The sequence below is a fragment of the Teleopsis dalmanni genome, chromosome 2 (genome assembly GCF_002237135.1).
Source record: "Teleopsis dalmanni isolate 2A chromosome 2, ASM223713v2, whole genome shotgun sequence".
Lineage (NCBI taxonomy): Eukaryota > Metazoa > Arthropoda > Insecta > Diptera > Diopsidae > Teleopsis > Teleopsis dalmanni.
Genome location: NC_051847.1, coordinates 209,961,579 through 209,987,102, shown reverse-complemented (window position 1 = coordinate 209,987,102; position 25,524 = coordinate 209,961,579). Strand labels below are relative to the sequence as shown.

General features: G+C 28.9%; 3 protein-coding genes across 4 annotated transcripts; 1 reads left to right on the top strand and 2 right to left on the bottom strand.

The window, feature by feature from the left end:
• Nucleotides 1–453: 453 nt before the first annotated feature.
• On the bottom strand, nucleotides 454–7,368 carry LOC119680159. Of its 2 annotated transcripts, none has more exons than XM_038092847.1 (2): nucleotides 7,091–7,368; nucleotides 454–3,365 (listed from the first exon to the last, which is right to left on the bottom strand). In XM_038092847.1, the coding sequence occupies exon 2, from the start codon at nucleotides 2,348–2,350 to the stop codon at nucleotides 455–457; it is 1,896 nt and encodes a 631-aa protein (XP_037948775.1). In that variant the 5' UTR covers nucleotides 2,351–3,365; nucleotides 7,091–7,368; the 3' UTR covers nucleotide 454. The 2 variants fall into 2 exon arrangements, with proteins under 2 accessions (XP_037948775.1, XP_037948777.1); XM_038092849.1 differs by having other exon boundaries at nucleotides 7,087–7,345.
• A 3,954-nt stretch (nucleotides 7,369–11,322) lies between these two features.
• LOC119677626 lies at nucleotides 11,323–11,912 on the bottom strand. Its single transcript, XM_038089057.1, has 2 exons — nucleotides 11,680–11,912; nucleotides 11,323–11,626 (listed from the first exon to the last, which is right to left on the bottom strand). The coding sequence occupies exons 1-2, from the start codon at nucleotides 11,867–11,869 to the stop codon at nucleotides 11,325–11,327; spliced, it is 492 nt and encodes a 163-aa protein (XP_037944985.1). The 5' UTR covers nucleotides 11,870–11,912; the 3' UTR covers nucleotides 11,323–11,324.
• A 10,360-nt stretch (nucleotides 11,913–22,272) lies between these two features.
• On the top strand, nucleotides 22,273–24,548 carry LOC119682559 (endocuticle structural glycoprotein SgAbd-9-like). Its single transcript, XM_038096029.1, has 3 exons — nucleotides 22,273–22,308; nucleotides 24,083–24,210; nucleotides 24,289–24,548. The coding sequence occupies exons 1-3, from the start codon at nucleotides 22,291–22,293 to the stop codon at nucleotides 24,512–24,514; spliced, it is 372 nt and encodes a 123-aa protein (XP_037951957.1). The 5' UTR covers nucleotides 22,273–22,290; the 3' UTR covers nucleotides 24,515–24,548.
• Nucleotides 24,549–25,524: the final 976 nt, after the last annotated feature.

Genomic DNA, 25,524 nt, shown 5'->3' with positions numbered 1-25,524 from the left:
TGCTCAATAAGAACTTGGTTTTCTTCCGCAACAAATCTCAGTCTTAAATCAACAAACAGTTCATTTCAGAGAATATTTGTAGTAGCTGACTGGATCTTACTAAAAATGTAATTGAAAAATTTTTGAAACTTGTTAATCGGTCATTTCTAATACAAGATATGGCATAACATATAAAGCTACCTCTGGAAAAAAATATCAGAGAATTCATATTTTGAAAACATTTCTACAAAAAATTGTGTCAAGACGATTTTCGAGTTTATTGGAAGAATATGGAAATATTAGAAGTACAGAGATTATATTATTTTGTACTGTAAACGTATGTTATTACTAAAGATTTATAATCACTCTACATTGTCTCATATACAATGTTTATTTTTAATATATATATATATATAATACTTTTCATTAATATAAGGCATACAATATAAAAAAAATCTTTCAGTAAAAATTGAACTCACCTTTTAACGTTACGACTTCGTTTCTCATTTTCTGCCTCCTTTACGCTATCCCATGAATCACCAACACCCGAGGAGGACATATCGTCTAAACGTTCCTCATCTTCCAAGCCCGAATCTTCTAAGCTTATATGACAACTAGTTAAAGTAACTTGTTTGCCGTTATCACCAACTTCAATCCAATCAGAGGTGCGTATGCGTGTAGATCGTTCAGTACCATAAGGTGAAGAATCCGAAGAGCAACCGGAAGGATAACGTTTGCGCGGTGTGCTCTTATTACTTGTTATTATATGCTTATTTAAATCATCTTCTTCACCATCCGCGTCCTCAACATTATCCTCATCAACATCTTCTGTATCTGGATCATGATCTTCTATTGAGTTACAACGTAGACGCGTATTTGTTTTATTGAAAATCTTTTCTAACTTAGGCATCTGAGCATGATTTTTATCAAAAATACTCATATCCTTAGAGCGTAAATTCTCCATTGAACTTGAACGATTACGCATAGCTGCCAATTCTGAGATGAGCATTTCATGAAATGCGGCTTTCTTCTCTGGAGAATTTAATAAAGTTTCGATTGGTGGCTTAGACTTCGCTGGAGTTGTAGCTGCCGAATTAATATTAATGCGTGTATAATTTTGCTGGTTAACTAAGTCTCTGGTTGGCGTGCTCGATATGACGCGTATTGTTTGTTCCATGGTGGCTTGTTGTAGACGACGCTGTTGTTCCACAGCTAATTCCTGTTCAAGCAACGCCTGATGCTGTATTGCACGTTCATGTTTGGTTATGATTGTGGGAGCTTCAATGGCTTGTTTCTGTTGATTGACTATAATTTCTGAGAACAAGCGTTCGGCTGCGTTTTTGAGATTATTTTTAAGTTCTACAGTTTTACCGCTTAGGAAACTATTAGTTGTGGATTTTTCACTATTCACGCTTGTGATACTTGCACGTGCTGCTATATTATCAAGAGTTGTCTTCGAGCGACGGAACAGGCTAATGCCAGTTGTTGTATTGGAAGTTGTATTTTTCGTTTCATCCTCCAAATCTAATGTGGCAACTGGCATTTTCACAATTTTACGTGGTTTCGGTAATGGTTGACTTGGCTGCAATTGATCGACACGTAATTGTACTTTTCCGGGACGTTCAAAATCTGCTTTGCCTAAACTAAATCGTGTGGGTTTTAAGGTAACTGGCTTAGGAGAACCCATCGAATGATGACGACTTAAGTTAACAACATTTGTGGCCTGCACTATAACAATATTTTTCTTATTATTATCACTGTTCATATTGGTGGTTGAGTCCACATTTTGTTGTTTTTGCTGTTGTTGTATGGGCGAGTCTATAGATTTCGTTTCATTAGCAACTTCTTCAATGACTTTTTCGGTTTTATTATTTTCTATTTCAGTTTTGTTAGCAACTCTTGGCTTAATATTGGGCACATCGGGTGCTTTTCGCAGCTTCAGTGGTGGTTTGGTTGCATAGGTCGTTTGTGTACCATTTTGTACTTTTGTAGCACCAGACAAACGTTTTTCACGTTCCTCCTGCTTCTGTTGCAAACTCGTAGCTGGCGATTTGTAGATTATGGTGCGCCCGTCTGCAGCACTTTGTGTTGACAATGAGTGTTTTCTTTGCACCAAAGGCGGCTGTTCTGACCCATTTGTTGTTCCAGTTGTTGTTGCTGTTGCTGTTGCAGTTGTTGGTGCAATTGGTCTTGCTTTAGCATTTGCTAAACTGGTTACTGCCGAAGCACGACTTACGCTTGCACTCGTAATTGATTCTCGTTGCGATTTCAATAAACTCGCTGCGGCGCTGGTATGTTGCGGTCTAGGCGGCACTGGTGGACCAGGCTTCTTAACTGTTGTCGTTATGGTTGCCGTTTGAGTAGCTGCCATTGTAAATATTATACGCTCAGCACGTTATGATGTCTGGTTGTGCATATGAAAAAGAGCAAACTCGGCTGGTTTTAAGCTTTTGCCGTTTAAACCGTAGTTCGTGATTCTTAAGCAAAATCCGAAACTCGTATTTGTAGGTCACTTTTTGTTGTGGTTTTCGATGTTGTTATTGTTTTGGTTGTAGTTGAGATTGTTTATGTTATGTGTTGTCTTCGACTTAACTTCTTGTTTAACTTGTTTTTTACGCTTTATTAACGTCTCTGCACGGCAAGCGGTAATTTGCGTTCAAAACAATATTTTCTATACACCTCACCGCGTACCTCGTTATTCTCAAAATGATTCTTTAAGCATCTTCATTTCAGCTCAGTTTGTTTGGTTTGATGTGATTGTTGTAGACGTTGTGGACGTTGTATTTGTTGTAGTTGTTGTTATATTTTGGGTGAGAGTCTATTTGGGTCTAAATGGGTTAACTGCATCACCAAGTTATGTACGGAGACTGTGATAACGACAAACTCGTTTCGTTAGTTGTAAGCACATTAGGGCGTTCAATTTCACTATTTGCATTTGTTTCGGACGCACTTGTTTCGTATAAAACTGAATTAACCAAAATCAACAGCTGTGAATTGTTGTTTTTATATGAAACCGATATATTGAACTGAGCTTAGGGTGTGTTTGTACTATTTTTCCCGCAATTCGTCGATTAATCACACTACATTTTGTTAGCATAGACAAGCGGTCGGCCGTCTACACACAATTCGCTTTGGCTTATTTTTGTGATTTTCATACTTCGTTATAAGTGAAAGGTTTATGGTTCATTATAGTGTTTTGCTTATTTATATTTCAATTTTAATTTTATAACTGTTTGTTTATAGTATCTACACTTTTTGTTTTAAAATTTTTTCTTCTCTCTTATCTTATTGGTTACACTTAGGCGCACTCGAGCTCGTTTGTTTTGCTTAAATTGATTACAAAAGTTCATCGATTACGTACTGTACATTTTGATCTTGTTTCGTGGCTGCAATAAACAAATTCCAAAGATAAATTAGTAAAATTATGCTTTCGTTATTATTGTTGTTGCATGTTGAAATGATTACAAGTCTTAAATTTATGACGTAGCAAATGATTTTTCAATTGATCCGTTCGATTTGTTGTGTTCTTCAGTAGCTGAGATCTGAGATACTTTTCTATTGAGGCAAATAGGCCAGAACTCAACAAGATCGCAAACAATTATCAAAGCTGCATTTAGAATTTTTGTACATGCCAATTTCATCATTAGAATGTGGATTTCAGATACGTGATCAAATTTTTTTGTTAAATGTTTTGATTAATAATTAATGGAAAAATTATTAATAATTATTACCGATACTATTTAGTATATAAAACAAGATTTTATGTTATTGAAATATTTGAAATATTACAAAAATGATGTCATCGAGTTGTTTAAGCGATTTGTTAAGACCCAAGTAATTGATAGATAATTGCAGTAATAAAAAATATACAAATATTTTGAAAAAGAATAATAAATAAAGTTTACAAAAACAAATTTTTTTAAATAATATTTATTTTATGTTTCATTATATTTGCAATAAGCGAAGTTTTTGCAGAAGACAGTCATAAAAATAGCTGATGTTCATTAAAACTATCTATTTTACAATCATTATTACTCATAACAGTTTATTTACAATAAGTTACATTATATTTGGTAGTTTTAAAACCTCAAATCTTTTTAACTTTGCAGATTGACTATTGCTCACAAGGCATATAGTATGAATGGTTACTAGGTATTCATTCTATGAATTTTGGTTTGCATTTGCCAATTTAATTTTTATTAAAATAGCGTTTAGGTAATGATAAATATTTTAATCATTAATATTTATATGAAAACAACGAAGAGATAATTTACATCAAATTTATAAGAATAGATATTTGAAGCATTTACCATAAAGCACTTCCTAAAAAAATCTATTTTTATTATATAGATAAGCTTTATAAAAGATTTAGAAATCCACTAGACTGTTTTATGGTGTTCTTAGCTATATAAAATATGAATTTGAGTCTCAGATGGAACTTTAAACAAGAACTTGTTTTCATCGGGATGACTTAAAAACTAAAACTATGAACTGTAACATTACTTGATAGAGTAGGCGCTATGGACTGAACTTTCTTTAAGTGTATAAAGTTTTTTAAAGCTTGAACTAAACCAAAACAAAAATTCGACATGTATAAGTTTAAATACATACTGATGGGAAATATGAACTAGTAAATCATAGTAAATAAATCATTTCTTTGTATATTAGAGAAGAACACAAGTGCTTCGGAAAGTATACGGATTAATGCTGATTGGTGAGCTTAACCAAATCTAACATAATCAAGACCTTACATAATACACATATATCACGGTAATATATAGCAAATTTTAGCATCTGAGATGGCTCAATATATATAAGGAATGCAGCTTTAAGAAATGGAAAATAGGGCACCAAATAGCGCAGATTATTGAAATATAAACATGACAAGAAAAAGGACAGATCATTGATGTTTAAGGTAACCTTAACAAATTATGTGTGCAAAATTGAAGAGCCAGTGCATCAAGTTAGGAGAAGTGGAATAGATTGGCTAGGAATGCATAAGTCTACTAAGTTCTGTTATGTTAAAAAATAAAAAGGATCTATTTATCTACTGTAAGTTTTGTAATATGTTTCTGATTAATATTGAAAACTTTACTAATGTTAAGGTTTTGTAATGAATATTTTTAGAAATATATTCTATATTTATACAAGCCATATCTTTATAACTAGTACCAATTATAGACTGGAAAACAAAAAATATATATTTGAGTCTAAATATCAATGGTTCATTATTATTCATTTTTAATCTATTTACATCAAAGTAAAAAGTTTAAGTCTGGCATGTCTTCAAAATTCTGTTCCCGATCTAGAGCACTTCTGATGCAATCGATTTGTTATTATAAAGCTAAACTAAGATATTCTAAGTACAAACAAAATTAAGAATCCAATTAAAAATAATGCATTAAAGATTATAAACTGATGTATGGTTGTTTGACACAATCTAATCAAGAAAAAACAAAATTTATCTTAAAAACCCTGTTATAACATATGTATCTAAAACCATATAGACAGAAAATAGCAGAGAGAGTGATAAAGAAAGTTTTAACAATAAATAACATGCGAAAGATTTTTGGCCCTCAAAACGATATTATGTACAAAGTAAGGTATCAATATATATAGAGAATAAAGAATAAAATAGGGCGGATAATGTTTACGTTACCAAGGAATAGAAAAAGATGTATTTAAAAGATGGACAACACAATGACTAATAAAATATATTACGTTAGCAACGAGAGAGTAAAAACAAAAAAACGGGTAGCATGAGAAGCTATCATGCGACTTGTGTGACAGATTCGTAGACTGCTACGCCAAGGAAGAAGGAAGGTGCTAAAATTTTATATAGGTACATTGTACAAATTTTAAGCCATTCTGTTACTACGGTGCATTCTGAGCTATATGTCTATTCATTTTGCAAGGCTGTTATGTTTAAAAAGAGAAGAGTATTTTTATAATACTCTTAATATATTATTTGAAGACCTTTTAAAAAAAAATTAAATTCTATCAATGTGGTGTATGTATCTAAATCTTTTTGAAAGACTGCATCGCCTAGGAAGATAAAGAAATCTATATACAAGTGTATATCATATATCATCTGTGAATATTTTATGAAAAAATATACCATACCGTTAATAGGGTATATCATTCATCATTTTGAATGGTTTATAAAAGAAATACAATTTTATCGTTGTTGTATATTCTAATTTATACTTTTTTGTAGGATTGTATAACGAGGTCAATAATAATATATATCATATGCCATTCCGTAAATATGGTATATTTTCTATCATTTTAAGGATTGTTATGCGTAGGAAGAAGGAGGATAGCATAATGACGTATATTATATGAAAACATTTTTTTAAAAAAATACTGTTCAATTAAATACAATATACTCTGAGTCTAGGAAGAAAGGAAGATAATATTTATTGTTTTTGAAAATTTTATAAAAATAATGCTATTCTATCCATATAGTATATCCTGAGTTGTGAAAAATCATTTTATTTCAAATTTGAAAAATTTAGTAACTCTTTATATGCAAAAATCTAATTGAATAAAAACTTTTCTACCAAGAATACAGAGCTAAAATTTAGTCAGATGATTTATTCTAGTTCCATAAAATAAATATATTTAGCATGAATCATGGTAATATACACTTATTAATATATCTATAATGTCTATCTTTCTATTAAAATCAATAAAAATCACAAATATTAGTAATAATTATATTACGTGAAAAATATATTGTAAAGTTCGTTTTAAAAGAATATGCATTAAGTGAATACATTTAACGATTTAATTGCAACAACAATAACAAGCATTCATTTAACAACTTATAAATAAAAGCTTTTCAAACAGATTATAAACAATTTAATTTTTTTTATTTTTAATTATTTAAATTATCTGATGATTGCATTGTTTTTTTTTTTAATTTCCACTACGGACGACGGAGGTTATTCAAACGAGTTTCATGTAAGTTTCCTTTAAGCATTTTTAAACCATGTTTACACTGTGAATAATTTTTGTTATTAATTTTAATTTTAATTTTTTTTTAATTTTTTTTTAAATTTTTTAAATATCAAAAAATGATTGAAAGATATTAAATATAATCACCCACACAGCGGTAACGTTGCAGTGGCACATGAGGCAGCAACTGCACCGGGCGCGTTCAACGTTCGACGCGACGTGGGGGCACGGGTATATGCACTTGGTTCAGTTTAGGTTTGTCATGAACTTTTTAAAAATTAATGTGATTCTATTTTTGTTTATTTTCATTTTACAACTTTAAAAATTAAAAATAACAAAAAACTGCATCAATCGCACTCGACACGTATCTTGCATATCCCACAACGACTCGACTTCACCGCTTCACCATTTGACAGCCCGACATAAACTGAGCGCACGTATTTCACACTTTGTGCTGCAACGCTGTTGGTTGCTGGTTGGGTTCATTTTACAAAATGAATACGGCATTCATTCGTCTTATTTACATTACTGCGTTGAGTGGAAATTCTGGTTAAATGAGTGAATAAAGAGTGTTAGTAGGAACGTAAAAAAGAGAGACTTAAAGTTGTTCATCAAATGCTATATTTTTTTATATTAAATATTATTGATTTAATGAATAAATTATTTATATCTTTAATAAAAAAATGAACTGAAATCATTTTTATAAAAATATTGTAAAAATTAAAATAAAAGTTAAAAACTAAAAACAAAAAGTAAAAATATTATATATAAATCAATAATAGAGGGAAAAATTTATAAAATGTCATCATACTGAGCTTTCATAAACTGGTTTGCATTAGATCCACCTTTACAGTATTTCTGCAATGTATATGTAGAGCTTATATATCTCTGGTACATTTTTAATGACCTTGGTAGTATTCCTATGACATCATTTGGTCCATTCTTCAACAGATTGACTTTATTTTTATTTAAAAATTCGCTTAGCTTGTTGTGAACTACTTTTCTAATAACGCGGTCAAGTTATCCTATATATTGAAAAAAATATGTAAAAGAAAATATATATAAAATGTATATTTAAAATATAATAAAATATATAAAATGTTTAACCTTAAGTTGCGATCAGACTGAGCTTTTATAAACCGGTTACATTAGATCCACATCTACAATATTTCTGCAATGTATATGTAGAGCTCATATATCTCTGGTACATTTTTAATGACCTTGCTAGATTTCCTATTACATCTTTTGATCTATTCTTTAACAGATTTACTTTATTTTTCTTTAAAAATTCGCTTAGTTTGTTGTGAACTACTTTTCGAATAACGCGATCAAGTTATCCTATAAATTGAATTTTGATAAGAGATACAATAGTCCTAATATTTTAGAACTACTTTAATTTAGCATTATAGCGAATTTTAAAGTATTATCTTTGGGTCTCCTAAATGCATCGTTTAAGAATCATGTATTGTTACCTTATAATATGTGATATCCATTTGCAAGATATGGTTCACCAGTATTAGAGTGCATATTGTCGAGGTATTTCATCTTTTGCACTAAAAAAACAATAACTAAATAAAAACAAAGCTTATAATGAAATCAATTTGTTGTTTTAATAAGAATTGATAAGACTTGAGTTTAGTAAACATATTCCAATAAACATAAATACAAGTTTTTGGAAAGACAAGGATGAATTAAAATAAAATAATATATTTTACCATTTCTATAGTTCAAACAATAGATAATGTACATACTATCAATATATTTGGAAGCAGTTATTCTAATAGAAATCATAGTGGAAAGCCGATATCTATTAACAGTCAATAAATGGTGCTAGTCATACAGTTGAGTTCAAATGTCAGTAGATGAAGTCATTCAATGTAGTTGCTATATATTCAAAATAGGGGAAACATAAATACACAAGCAAGTATCATTAACAGTACATATTTTAATTATACAAATCTTTCTCTAATCATTGGAGCTACATGATATCTCCCAAAAATATAGAAAAAATATAGATGAATAAATTATATGTCTTCGCCATTTCTATAGTTTGGAAAGGAAAAAAAAAATTAAAATAAAATGAAGTGTAAAAATGAAATGTTTTTAAAAAGAAAATAATGCTAATGACGCCGACTGATTTCTAGAAGCTTTATTCCTCATAAGTCTGACATGGTATTGAAAGATATACGACTATATAGCATATTATATATATTGAGATACTGTGTTTTCGATTCTTTATGATTTTCTAAGCAATTTACTTATAATTTCTCTCAATAATTATATTGAGCATAATATAAGACATACTTAAGAGCGCATTATAATATTTGAACTTTTAAGAGAAATTTACACTCAAATGAACTCAAAAATCGACTATTGTCACTCGACTTCTTTGTTTATTTTGTTACGGCATACAAAATGCCGACAACGACCAATGCGGCATTTTAACGGAAGTAAAGTGCAATTTGCTGCATAGAGACGACTTCCGTTTTGTGTGGAGTTTAACAAATACTTCCCACACCCATCCACACTGTCAAATTTTCGCTCAATTGCAAGGTATATGAGCACCCAAAAACCTCCCATAACGATTTCTATTTATAAATTATTAACATTCTGTAATGCATAACTTCTCCGTTTATTCTTTCCTCCTCTGCTACTCCACGGTACTATCTTCTTCGTCTGCTTTGAAAGCTGCTTATGTCAAATATTTGTCTAAGTACGAGTACCTTTTGCCGAATGTACGAGAACTCAAGCGGCGAGAATGGAATTCCATGTAAATTATTTGCTAATGAAATTCGTAATGCAATGCAATGTCTTCAGCAAATCTGGGCGTTTTCACTCTTGTCAATGTTCCAAGTTTTTCTATATTGATTTTGTGTGGTGTAGTGCGGTGTGGTTGGGTGGGTATTACGGAATGGCGTCTACAATTACCAGTATAAAGCATAAGCGGACACAACCAGACATAATGCATAATGCACATCATCCGAGAACACCGACAATGTGTGGGGTTCTGTTTTTGTGCTACTCGTACCTTTTGTGCAGTACAAAGGCTTAGGCATTGTGTCATGTTGACAATTATGCAATGCTGCAGTGGAATCCCCTTCGATTTGTTGTAATTCTAAAATTCTTTTAAAGTCTTCTTCTTTGTCAAACTTTCGCATAGATTTTTTTACCCATTGATACTTTCACTTTGTTTTCATTTTCGAATTGGTTTCGTTACTTGGCGTTCTTACGCTTCGACGGTTTTTACCCCATTTTTTGGTCTTCAATTACAAAACATTAGAACAATTTGTATTGTTCTGAAGGGAACTTGGCTTATTGGTCAAAAATGTTAAATGCATGTTAAATATATTAGAATTTAAAATGTTGCTTGAATGCTTCAAATAAATGTCTAACAATTTAAGTTTGGAGTTATTTTTAGAAGCCAAGTATGGTTATCTGAAAATAAGACCAATATTTCATATTATTATCAATATGTGTACATCGTCTCCGTAGAAGTCACGAAAACATACAGGAAAAACGAACAATCAAATATTTTTTCTTTGACTGTGCTGCTTTGGATTGCAGAAGGGACAGGTTTTTGGGAGGGATTTTTTTTTGACATTTAGTTGGATTGTTCATCGGTAAAGAAGGAAGATAAGGCTATTTACTTAGATATAGTAGGATGGATCTAGTCTTATCTCTTTAGATTTCTTCCATAAAATATAAAATTGCGAATAATCACAAATTATGGACAGCAGAAGGATATCTGCTGACTTCCCACTGCAACCAACTAATCAGCTATCGTCTTTTCTTAACTTTCGACTGGTTGTCTTTGCTTAAATGATTTTGTAGATAAATGATTTTATAAACGAAAATCAAATGAAATGATATATGATGATATGACATGATAAATGAAAACCATAAATGATTTCTTTCGCTGAGAAGGCTTTACTAACTTTAAGTTGCTGCGAACAGTAATGAAGTACTTCATGGAGGAAAAACAGAACAGCTTAAATGTCACTGCGACTGTCTCGGAGGGTAATGAGGAGAAAGCAAAAATTTTCATAGATAAAATAGTGATAAAATAATAAATAATAAATAATTGTTTTAGAGAAAACTTTGCCAAAGAACAAAAATAGTCGTTATTCTGTATTCTGTAAGGAAAGTGAAAGTCATTTATATTATATGAAAACTATCTTTTCGTGAATGTACAAAAAATTGGCTCAATTGCCTTATGTGTAAATGCAATTAATTAATATTTAAAAATTGAACTTTAATGAAACACGGTTAATTTTTAGGAAATATAAGGATGAGCATAAATACATGATATATATTTATATACTCCCATACATAACACTCAACATATATTTATTTACAATGATATTGATGTTGTAATAAATACAAAATTATTTACTCATCATATCAATGCCAGTAGTGCTAAGCTTTATACAAGGAAATTTGTTGGTAAAAACTTGATTTGTTTCGTAGTTGACATAGAAAGTCGAACAGATTTGTAGAGCAGTCAATCCAATCAGTTTGATGTCGTGTAACTTAGCACACATAGCTACTGGAACTGAGTCTGGTATGGGTATACAGTAATTTGGAGGATTCTTGGGGTCCACAACAAAAGCTGCAATAGTGCTGTTATCCAGTTTGATAGTTATATCAGCTTTAATTGGTAAAATGCTTATTTTGAATGTCATGCAGACTACAAATGAGAAAATTATTTAAAATTTATTTATTCGATCTTTTCAAACTCACCTGTTTTAGAAAAAGATATAGGAGTCACAAGGACACCTTGACAACAAGTACATGTCAACAGAACACAGGAGCAAGGCTTTGCTTCATATGGAAATTGTACAATATCATCGGCTTGTGTTACTGAAGGATTTATCAGTACACAAAGGAAAATTGCAGCTGTTAAGTGAAGTATAATTTGAAATTGATCCATTATAGTTGTTTAACCTTCCTTTTTATCTTATACCGTTTCGCAATGTTCAAAATATTTCACAAAACTGCAGAATTTTTTGGCTAAACATTGCTCTTTTGTGGTAAAAATTGCACGATTAACTGTCAACACTTGCCGCGGTTTTATTAATTTAATTAAATGATCGAAATGAAACGTATCATTTATTTTTGATCATATCAGATTAATATTTTGCCATTATTAATTTAATATTCTAACAGTTTGCATAAAAGTAAATAACATTTGTTCAGTACATATTTAATTAAGAAATGTTAATGGTATAAACATTCTGTTAATAAAAGAAACATTTCATTGTAATGCCATAGCATAGTTTTAGGATGAGTATGTACTCTCCTAAAAAATTTTAATAAATAATATAATTGAATTGTTTTAAATTTAATTTAAATTTAAATTAAATTATTTTTATAAATTTATTTAGTTGTAAAATTGGTACTTAATATTTTTAAACAAATATTAATATGAAAAGATATACAACAGTATTCAAAATAAATATGTAAAGGCAGCAGTAGTCGATCACCTCCATTCTAGCAGTTTAGCAGTATCAGCAGTAAAGTCTTTATCGTGGTTATTATATTAATTTAACATTGTATTAATGCAGTTGATGAGGATAGTCTAGATCTAAAGAATTTGATGGTAGGAATACTACAACATTTTCGTTAAGGATATTTGAGGCATATATTAAGCTGAGTAAATTTTTTTTTATCATTAAATCTAGACGATTTAATCGAGTCGAGTATTTTATTAAAAGTTCGTTAACCTTTTTATCATGCTAGTATTTAACGCAAGTTATATCTTTATAATTTTAATCAATGTTATCAGGCCTATATAAAATATAGTTCACTTTTCTTGATGAATCAATATTGAGTCATACTTGAATTAAATCGAAGTCAAGTTCACTTCTCAGAAATAAAGACTCAACAGATATTTGTGGATTGATATTTGTGGAATGGGCACATATTGTGGATATAACAAACAAACAATGAATACGTATTTTTTTAATATAAGTGAATGCACATCTTGTGCTTTTTTCTATACAGAACTGTTCAAAGTTTTGACATGCTTCCTATATTACCAATTTATTTCCATTTTAAATAACTGTTCTCATTCGTTTAATAGTACATGAACTTTGACTTACAAAATACGAAGAGAAATTTCAGTAAAACTTTTTGAAAAATTATTTAATTTACCAAAATAACGCAATTCCGAAGGTATTTGATATTTATTTATAATTTAATTACGCATGCCAAAAGCCTGAACATTTTTTCATTATAAGATCTCTTTCATACTTAATTAGCAAAATTCATAGAAGACAGCGGTTCAAATCATTTTTAATGATTTTCTGCGAATATTATCCAAATTAAAAAATTGGCTCTGTTTAAAAGCGAAGTCTACGTAAGCGGATTCTATGATGATATCATGAAAAGCTATTAAATATATATTACAACATATATGGTAAATAATGAATGAAAATCAGCTAAAACAGATTAGTTATTAATGATAAGTCTAGCTATAAAACGCAGCTAACAAATTTTAAGATATTCTTATGAGTATTTATAGCTGGAACTACACAATATACACAGTTAAGATGTAATTTACATTACAACTCTAGTTAAACATCTTTAAGCGAGGTTAAAGTGGTTTTAAGCTATTAACGCCAACTGCGATTAATGTTCTTAAACATATATTTTTATAGGCTTTTCAAATCAATCTGTACTGGAACTTGTCTGTTGATTATTTTAAAGGCGCTTACAAGTTTGTATTAAAACATATTTTTATAAGACATTGATTATCTTTGTGGCCTTTAGAAATATGTATTCTTATTACACGAAATCTTTTAAAAGTTCCGGATCCAAGTCGAACCGGATTACTGAGACATTTGGAATATGAGAGTTTTTCAGTAAAGATGCAGAAAATGTCTTATATGTATAAATATTTATTTGAATAACAGAAACTGAATGGATATTAAATAATAATCCATTGTTTTATAAGCTAATCCATAAATGAAATGACATATCCACATGATAAATGATAAAGTGTTTTAAAAAATATCAAACCAAGCGATCTTTGTTAGTTATCAAGTAAAACAAAGAAGGTATAGAAGTTCATTTATTGATATTTTGATTCTTCCAAATCAAATAATACATATAATATAGAAACAAGATGCCATTATAAATTATGGTAATTTTTAATATGGAGTGGCTGTATTGAATCAACTGAAAATGCTATAACTTTAGAACTGGACACACTTCATCCATATATACCAAACCAAAATCTGATTTTATCCTTATAACTATTTGGAGTGGAAGTGCTTTAGGAAAAATGTTGCGTATAAAGCTTCTCAAATGGCACAATTGTGCCATAGTGGCATATTTAAGTAAAAGACTAAAAGTGACTATTTGTAGTTTGTGTTCTGGAACACCTTTTAGGTAATTATGAGTAGGCATGTTTCCAGCGTCAGGAAAATAAACATGAGTTGAAACGAGTCCCGATGTTAGATGTTATCGTAGTCTTCAAAATGGGTGCTTAAATGTCCAAAATCATTATACATTGAATACTCAAAAACCAAATTGAAAGTGTAGTCCCATAAAGTTTAAAAAGAACAGGATTTCATGGATACTAACACAAACTCTAGGTGTGATACAAGAAAAAACTTTTATTTGGGCACCATGACTGTCGATGACTCCTTACTATTGATGTTTTTATTTTTTGTAAATTCGTTAATTTCTAAACTGAATCTCATTAAGATTTTCGCCGTATATCAAGCATTTAAATTCAGTAAAATTATTTATTAATGCCAGCATTGACTGGCTTGTTTTATTCTATTTTGTGGGCTTTTCTAAGAACTAGGCTTGAAAAAAAATTAAATTATTATTTTTTGTTATTATTTTTATTATTTTCTGTTTCACTAAAATATTGCTCCATTTTATTAATTTTTTTTTGCGCTTAACAATAAATGTTTTCTGGAATATAGAATTTTAATAAAAAAGGTTTGACGGCTTTACGAAGAAACTAATTGTATTAATTTTGTTAACCATCAAAATGTTTTTACGTTTTAACTTTTAATACTAAAAATTCAAAAAATCGATATTTAAATAGGAATATATAAATAGATAAAATATTTTAGTATTTGCAAATTCATTAATTATTATTTATATTTTTGTTCAAATGTCATATTTTTATGTTTATTTTTCGAAAATTATACCACAGAAGATTTGGAATACATTTTACATTTATATGTTAATAAGTGAACAAACAAGTTATTAAACAATAGACATCTTATCAATATTGTTATATAGAAATTTAATATGTTTTTATATTTTTAAATATTATTAAGCCGATTATTATTTACGTACTAGTATGTAAATTTCCTGGGCTTATAATGGCGAATGGGAGTCCCTGACTTCTGCTAATTCTATTGCAAGGATTTTTAATAAAAATATCTTCTAATATAAAAAAAGTCAGTATCAACTAACATAATAATATTAAAACTTATTTAAGACATATATCAATTGAAATAATTATGTTTTTATAATGTGTTAATTATGAGATAAATATTTCTACGCATGTTTATACAAAATTAGGCAATGCTTTACATGTTAATGAAATCGTCCATGGACTTCTTTCGGACATAAATTATGTTTATTGTAAAAATATTTCTTGGCCAACTTTTTCAAACTTTGTATATTTTTTAATAATTTATTTTTTCCTTCAATAAGTATTTTTTTGTCTTTCTTATATATGTAGTCTTTTAAATTTTTAAAAAGTGTCTATATATATTATATATTTATAATTTTAGCAAGTGTTTATGTTATAACAAAATTATAGTTAGTATTTTATGCCCTAGTGGAGCATATAATACCGTATAATGTACTTAGTGTTTACTTAAAACAGTCATAAAGATATTTATAAAGAGTCCTATCTAAGGAAATATAAAGAATCTTTACACCGATTTTGGTTGACTTTTTTAAAATGGTGTTTAAGTAATATTTCAAAATTAAATGAAAGGCCCCGTAGTAGTTATCCCACTAAAAGTGATAGAGCGTTGAGAAAGGTCTGAGGAATAGGTATGTACAAAAGTATTTTGTAGCAATAAGCGAATATCATTATTAAATTACTAAATAGTTTATTGAATTATTAATTTAATTACTAAAATTTTGATTAAAAAAAAATTTTTAATATTGACTTAACTTTATACATTAATTCATTAATAAATATTTCCCATTTTATTATTATTTTATTATTAAATTAATATAATTTCTTTTATGAACTCTTAAAACATTTATATATAAGTTTTAAATTCATGTTAAGATGTTAATTATTTATGAACCCTTATAGTGTTATTATAAATTTAGAAGCTGTTAAATTTTTAAACACCGTTTTTTTTGTAGTCTTTACTATTTAATATATTTATTTAAATTAAAAAAAATGTATTTAAAATATAAAAAAAAGTCATGAAATTTTTATTTTATAATATTAAGACATAAGAAATTTTTTATATTTGGTTTTGATTATGCGAAAGTTGAATGTAAAGATAAAATATTATCTACACAACGTATAAGTGCCTTAAATGTTAAGTAATAATGAATAAAAAATGAAGTAAAGCCTTTGAATTCACTTCTGGCATTAGATTTGCCAATAACAATCAATGATTTACTTGTTACCATAGGGGATTCGAACGGATGATATTTTAAGGCTCTCATACACATGCAACAAAAGGCACTTAAAAAAGTGCCTTTGAAGTACTAAAAGTTGGACTAAAAGTCAGTATCAACAAATTGTGTAGGCAGGTATTAGCTGATATTAGGTTTTTCACTTACTTGGTAAGTATTCGGTCAAATGATATAAGAACCAAACTGTTTATTGTAGGCTGTATTGCAATAGCATATATATAGTGCACAATCTGCTAAGTATATGAAATATAAGCTATGGACAGCGCACAACCTCTGCAGTTAAAATAATTGATAACTACATAAGATCATTACTACTTTACGGTTCCGAGCATGACTAGTTATAGTAGAAACTCTATGTAGAATTACTTATCACCAGAAAATTGGGTAATGTAACATTATGTTTAGTTCACTCCACCAATGCTACTTACTGAAATGAGCGAACAACCCAACAAACCTTGAGCTGATTATACATTTCTTAAGACCAATAATAATCTACCTTAGACAGATTTGACATGGAACAAACAAGATATACGAGATCGTAGAAAAACTTAAGCTTCATTGAGAAGGGCTGTTCTTATTGAAATTGACAAATCAGGAAACGAATAACATGCAACAGACCGAAATGAATATATTTTATCAAAACTTTAGGTTCCTAAATGGCAGTATGGAATATATAATTATTAGGTGCAATATTATGTGAATTGTCAATTAAAATTTTTATTTTGATACGGTGTTCTAAACCACGTATCTGTATTTTAAACCGATAACTGCTTCTTTGAAACTCCAAGGAATTTTGGGGTTACTAATTAAAACTATACATTATGTAGTTTCTTTTTTTTTGGGTCACAGCACCCGGCTGGAAAATGTGCCTCTACATCATATGAAAGTAAATGACTACAGTCATTCTACCCGCGTATATTTGAATTTTAACCACAGCCATCACGACATTCTCTTTTAGGAAGCCTGCCTGTTGTAACAGGACAATCGAAGCTACGGGCCCTGATAAAAAAATATATAATAAAAAAATTAATATATCAATTGTCTGTTGAAATAATTATTTTCTATAAAAATGTCATTAGCAAACTAAATGAACCTATCTAAAACTATACATTTATGAAAATCTTTAATTCGTTTTGTATTTTAATTAATAATATATCAATTAATTGAAATGATTAAAAGTAATAATATAGATTTATCAATAGCAAAATCATTAATCTTCAATTATTTATTGATAGAAACTTGACGCTTCTATAGCAGTTCAGCAGATACTTATTATTATTATTTTTGCGACTTTTCTTAAGCTACGAAAAAAAAATATAAAATAATATATATAAAAAGATCATGAATATGAAATTAACTTTTGAAAATTATATCTCAAATGTTAAAAGCAAAAATTATAGCAAATTAGTTAATTCATTAAAATAAATCACTTTGAAATGCAAATTCGATTTGGATATTAACATAATTATTTCACAATAAAATTAGAATCGCATTCCATCGATTGTACTTCCAATGAATCATTAATCTTCATACATTTAAAGAATTAAATAATATTTTTTTTATTATTCTAATTGAGAAATAATTTTATTTCCAAAATAAATGGAATTTTTGCAAGTTTCTTGATGTGCTTCACATTTTCTGCTTGCGGATATCTTTGAGTTCCGTCATTCTGCACGTCATTGTTGAGATGGTTTTAGTGATAATTCAACTGTGAGTTATACTAATTGTGATTCTTATCTTGAAAATGTATCTTGTCGATTGTATACTGTCGTTATCCAGAATCAAAAGGTAAAAAGGTAAGGCAAAGGATTTAATTGCGTTTCTTAATAGTTAGACGACTGCTGAACTTTCTCCAGTGGTAATATAGCTATTAGTCCGTTCTAATAATAATAGTAGTTATAGAATCATGTAGTCAGCTTAAAAATATAGATGATCAAAAGACGATCAAATTCTTCATACCAATATATTTTTTCAATCTTGTCATTAGTTATGATATATAATATCATTTAAATCTGCTTCAGGGAACATCTTCAAACTTGTATATGTTAACTACTTTATATGTGACACATTTGTTTGTTGAAATTTCCATCAAGGGAAAAATTAGACATCATACCGAAAAATTAGATGAGAAAAATAGTCGCAGCCTCTATTTTACATTTTTATAATTTTATCACATACAGAAAGAAGTTGTTAAATGATAGATGTTATGGAAATGGCAAACCGTAAACTACATATTTGATGCTATGGATGATAGTTCTATTTGACATATGTTACCGACATAGACTTGTCTAATGTGATCCAGAAAATGGGTTCCCCCTTATTGATGCTATAGATGATAGTTTTATTTGACATATGTTAATGACACAGAGCTGCCTAATGTGAACCAGAAACCCATTTTCTGATCCCCCTTATTTTTTAGTTGATTAATAATTCTCTAATAAGTTAGCATGTTAACCCCTTACATATATTTAATAAAGTATTTATGAATCCTGTAACTCAGTTTAGTAAATAAATGTAGTAATACTAAATAATAAAAAGAATGGATTAAGATTTATAAATTTTATATTGAATATGTGTTTTTGATTTGCCTACTTCGATTTTGGGAGGTTGCATTTTATTATTTTAATTTAATTTAAATAATTCAATAAACTGGATAATAATAGTTAAGGCCATATAATCACTAAAATAATTTTGAACATTATTGTAATCAAACTATTAACTGAAAAAAAAACACTTGTAAAATATATTAAAAGGTAATTCCCCAAATTACAATAGCCTATGTTAATAGTTCACATTTGGAAAGCCACCCACATAAGTTAAATAAAAGAATTGATTAATGATATTAACTTTATAGAAAATTTATCATTAATTATGGTATTAGCAAAGATAATAAATTGCCATGAAATTATTTTTGTATTAAATATTTATTGAAATAAAATGTCATATATCGAATTTCTAGTCAAACTCGAAATTAATTTCATAAACGATATGACATCGGCATACACTCATCTTCTGCGATGAGCTAAGTTTTAATATCGACAAGTTCACTGTAGGCGTGGGGACTAACAACTATGCGATTGCCATTTGAAAACAATTAATTTTTACTTAAAAATAGTTAATTTAGTTAATATATAAAAAAATAAAATGATGAAAAAAACAACCAAATTAAAAGATTTTAGCATTCAATTAGCATAACAGGTTAGATTATATTTTTTACTTACGAAAGTAAAAGTGACAAACCAAGAACGAAACCAAAATTCTGGTATGTATTATTGACGTATCTGTAGATACAAATTATAGTGTTGTATATATAATAAATAAGAATATTATCTTATATAATATTTACTAGTTTATTTAATTTACTAGTTTATTCCTGTTTGTACAAGTTTATAAAAAAATTTTAAATTCATGCCGATCAATCTAATCTCGCTTTATTTTTGTGATCCAACCAAGATCAAGGTTGTTACCATTGGCATTTGAAGAAGCACATTGACTATCCGGAACTAAGCGCATAATAACATTATAACGGCCTCACAAAACTTGATCATTTAAGCGCCAAATTAGTCACAAATCTCAGACACGGGTTTACTGAGTTTTTGACGCCATTTGGCGTATTTTTTTCAATTCCATAAAGAAAATATGCAGATGTTCGATTGTATGGAATGGTGTACGGTGTGCGGTCTTATCTTGAATTACTTATATAAATATTTATGCACATAAAAACAGATGAATATATATATAAATATATTCCGTATGAATGTTTCTCGACGTAAATTACAGTAATTTTTCGCTCCAGTTTCAACAAGTTTGGCCCTAATTAACCCAGTTTTTTCATATTAAAAGATTTGCGTTTTTTTTTTGTACAAAATACTGCATAAAATTTAAATATATTGATTTTATTTTTCTTAAATTATTTAATATTGTTTAAACATGTTTACTAATTAAAATTTATAATTATATTAACTTAAGCATTTCAAGTAACGTTTAATTAATTAAAACTTCTTTTTCGCTTATATTTCAGTTCTGTTACTAATTTGATTAATATTTTTTAGCTATATCATCTGTTTCTGGCTTTAACTGATTTAATGTTTTATTTAAAATATTTTGCCAACAGATAGTTTTCATTATACCCTTCTGTCTTATGTTTACTGGTATAATAAGTTGCACATACTATATGTGATCGAGCTTAGTGTTTAGTGGTTAGTTACATAGTTTTGACAGCGTTAGGATAATGTCACTACATTTATATAATCAATACATCATACTCTCTTCTGTGATAATTTCTTTGCCTTCCTTTGTCTTTCAAAATCTACCCACTTACAGCACTAAAATCCTTGAAAAGATCTAACTAGAGCATAAAAGATTCTTGGGATAATATGTTTATCATTTCAATAATAATGAAATGGTAATGATAATAATGATATATCATTACCAGAAAGAAAAATTATTCTTCACAGAAATGACTAATTAATGTTTTACTGATATCGATATACAGAAAGTATGCAGATCTGCAGTCAATTATTGCTTAGTCTGATGAAGTAAACAATAATCCAGTAAAGGCATAGAGAGGGGTTATGAAGAAAACTTGCAATTAATAGAGAGTAAAACTGCTCAAGTACACTGACTTAACTAGCCTCAACATAGTAATAATATGAAAAAGATTAAAACCAGTTGTGGTTTTTTATGCTATGTAAACCAGACAGCTAACAACTTCCAGTATAGCTAGTCTATTCGTACAGAACTGTCCTTTACCAACGTAACATTAAAAAAGATTTCTGCATGATAATTAACTTCAGCAAAAAAGAAACCAGATAATAATCTATATAAATATCTATTCAGTGTGAATATATATGATATTTACAATTTTAAAAATGTGTCTATTCGATTGTGATCGATAATGTATCGTACTAGTGAGTTTCGTTTATCACTTGGAACAAGATGTTTCGAGGCAATTACGTCCATAAGAGAAAATTTGTGAAGTTGAGGGCCATACCGAAATCAACCCAAAGAAGGTCAAGTACTTCCATAGTCTATAGTAAAATTTTGAAATTTGAGCACTACACCGCTATGTACTCCCCGACTTACTTACCGCTATCTTCTTCTCTTCACGGAGCATAGGGCCTCTATTGCTGTGTAGTCTACAATAAAGTTTTGTCATTTTCACGTCTACAATAAATCAAGAGAAACATACATTTAAGTAAAAGATCATGAAATCGTATAACTTAAGATCCAAACGAGCTCAGAAAATAAATCAGAAAGTTGTCAATATACTAGTAAGAAAAATTGACTAAAAAATAATGCTTTGACACTAGTTGCTATATCATTTATAATCGGTTCTTTTATTTAAAATAAATTAATTAGAGTTATATAACTAACACATACGAAGGGTATTGATTTAACGGTTCAAACAGTTAATTATTTTGTGATTTAAATATTTGTATAAAATATAAAAACAAAAATTATTTTTTATCTTAAAATTTGTAGATGTGAAACATGTTGGATTAGTTTTGCTAGTTGACCGGTTTGACTAAATATTAGCAACTTTATAATCAAATTCAATAAATGAAATGTTAAAAAAACGCAATAAAAAAACATAATATAATATTCTTGAAGATTGACGTTGGATTTTGCAAGTAAATTCTACCGAACCCAATGTGCTGAACTGAGATGCATTTCATCTTTCAGTTTTAGTTTTGATCTTCAACGAGCTTCACCATGGCATCTGCAAAATTAGTGAGTCAAACAAAAAAAGTGAAAAATACAATTAACAGTTAAAGTGTTTCGTGTAGTGAATCCCCGCTTAAAGGATATAAAAATATATTGAAAATACTGTTGCCGAAACTTTGACCCTGCGCAGTCATTGAAAATCACTAGAACCTGATAAACAATTGAAAAGGCAACCAAGTACCATATGTCCGGTTTTGTCACTAAAAAACATTTCCCACTAAATTTGCTATTATTCTTAGTTAAAGGAACTTTAAACTGACGTATTAAATCTATCAAGACATCCGTTTCCGTTTCTGCTTTCCGCACTTTTGTTACGAGTCAGCAAATTAAACCGGTGGTCTCGTCAGTCAATCCACTGTCAACTGTTGTAGCATTGATCTCTTTTGGAAAACATTACCATCTGGCGCTTGGTTTCCAAATCCAAATAAAATTGTGAATTGTGATTAAATTACATAATAGTTCGATATTCGCGGAATGCTCCTCAAGGCTCTAAACAGCCTGCTGCACTCATGTCTTCAATTCCACTCTGCGTAGCGGTGTCATAAAAATACTGCTATACCTACGCTGTAATGCACTGATTAGCTTGTGGTAGCTCTTACGTACTTTATATGCTGTAGCCAAACAAACTTTCAAAAAACTGGAGAACTTCGAGCGTTACCGTTCCATCAAACATGGGTGGTTACAGCTTGATTGCTACACTTTGGCGAACAACCGTTGATGAAGTACGATTCTGTTGCAAATCATCATAACGACTTCCTAACTGTCGTATACTCTTCTTTCACTCCTGGACGTTCAGGTCCTTTTGATAAACCCTGAATCTCTATCCTTTTTTGGGCAAGGTGCTGCAATATTTTTTTTACTTTAACAGTATGTTGACCTAGTTCCTTAAGTTTTATCTTAAGTTCACTGGAATTTTGCTAAAATTTTTTCTTAAGCTCACTAGAACTCTGCTCCAATTTATATAATAATAAAAAAAGTTTTCATCATGTTAGGAAGAAATATTAAACGGACTATAAATTGGATTAAATATACAAGACTTTGGAAGTGAATATGTTTCATAATAGATAATAGTTTAGTGAATATGATAATGCGAAAAAAGTATGCCACTTAATTCTGCTAGATTTAATTACTAACTAGTTTATAAACTGCTGCTACCAACGAAATGCATAACAGCTAAATTATAATAGTTTAATGAAGAAAAAATAATAATAGGTTTTAAAAAATTTAAATCAATTTTTTTTAAAATCAATTTCCTGCGTGAAAATCCACTTTTACTAAAATATTTAAAACGAAATAACTAAATTAAAATATGTTTATATTTAAATGTACAGGTGTAATATTATTTACTATATTACTCTTTTGGATAATACAAATTATTTTTAGTAATTCTAATTTCTTTATAGAAAATACTCAACATTAACATCTAAAATATTAAATATTTAAACTACTATAAAATATCTAAAGCACTAAAGACCATGTGGCTTTTAAAATCTAAATTCAAATAATTCTAAGTTGTCATAGTCAAAAGCAAGTTAGTAAATTAATTAAAATTAATTAAATTCCAGGGGAAGAATAAAATTATCTCAATTTCTAATCATTAGTCTTTAGTGTTCGAGTTTGGATGAGAAACTAGGTCTTTTTAATTGAACACATTAAAAGCATATTTTTCATTTACGATGTATTTGAAATTTATAATTATAACATAAATTTCCAACTTATACTAATATCGTTATTATCAATATCAATTAGTAACCTTTAATAACCTTCCTTCCTTTTTCAGTTTCTTCTGTTAGCCGTTGTGGCTGCTCTTTCCGCGTCTACCTCAGCTGGTCTCCTGGATTACGTATTCCCAAAAATCATGTCAGAATATTATGAACAACAACCTACCAAAGAAGGATATCGCTTCAAGTATATATATTATATATTCCGATGTTATACTCCTGATCTCGTGATAAAAAAATATTGTTTTTTTATAAATTAATTTAGCTTGGAAGAACCAAATGGCAGCAAACGTGAAGAAATTGGTGTGATCATGAATCCTGGTACAGATAAAGAAGAACTCGTTGTTATGGGTACCTACTCCGTGTATGATGAAAAGACTGATACCGAAACAATGACTATGTACACTGCCGATAAAGATGGTTACAAGGCACGCTATCAGATTAAGAATCGTAAACTCAGTCCTGGATCTTTGAAATCTGCTGCCGGTTAAATTTTAACCTTCTTCAGTGAATTGTAATTATGTTCTTGAGATATGTAAATAATTTTTTTTTTTTAATTTTTTGTAAACATTTTTATTTTTTTTTTATTAAAGTGATAAATTAATAAATTTTGTGTTTAATTTTACAAGTGTTAAAAATTTAACAGGTCTTTGCATTACATTGACTTACATTTAACAAAATATTTTAAGATTTCAAATTTTCAACGGAACTTAGGAGTTAAGATATAAAATTATATATATATAAGTTGTCGGGGATCATGTTGCACGTACTTCAAAATTTATTTTGATCGATTAAAAAATTTTGAGTGTCTTATTTAATAGTTTCGGATTCCTTTTACATTGTATTGTCATATATACAATAACATAAGTCGTAACGAAAATACTTATAAAAACTATGGTTAAATAGACATTTCAGGACATTTCAAATTTCGGGAACGAAAACAACATAAATGTAAATCTTATTTATTAAACGAAATTTATATGGGGTGAAGCTATTCTATTAACAGAAATTTAGTAGAACACTACTAAAACGCATAGGAAAACTACAACCAACCAGGTAGTGGACTTCCACTCCAATTAATATTTGGGTTACATTGGAACAGTAAAACTTCTGGTTTGTAATATTTTCATTTTAGTAAAGCTACTAAAATATATATAAGGCCTCTTCGACCCTAATTGCGATATTATTAATAATTATTTCTAATAATAAATGATATTAAATCAATTTGAAAAATACACAATATTCCAAATAAATATATTATAATAATAAACCCAACATATGTAAAGGGTATCGATTTAACAGTTTAAACAGTTAACTATTTCGCGATTTAAATGTTTATATAAAATTTAAAATAATATTATTTGTTATTTATTATTTTAATAAAACTTAAAATTTGTATCTTGAAATTTATGGATGTGAAACATGTTGTTGGATTAGTTTTGCTAGTTGACCGGTTTGGTGTAATATTAGCAACTTTATAATCAAATTCAATAAATGAAAT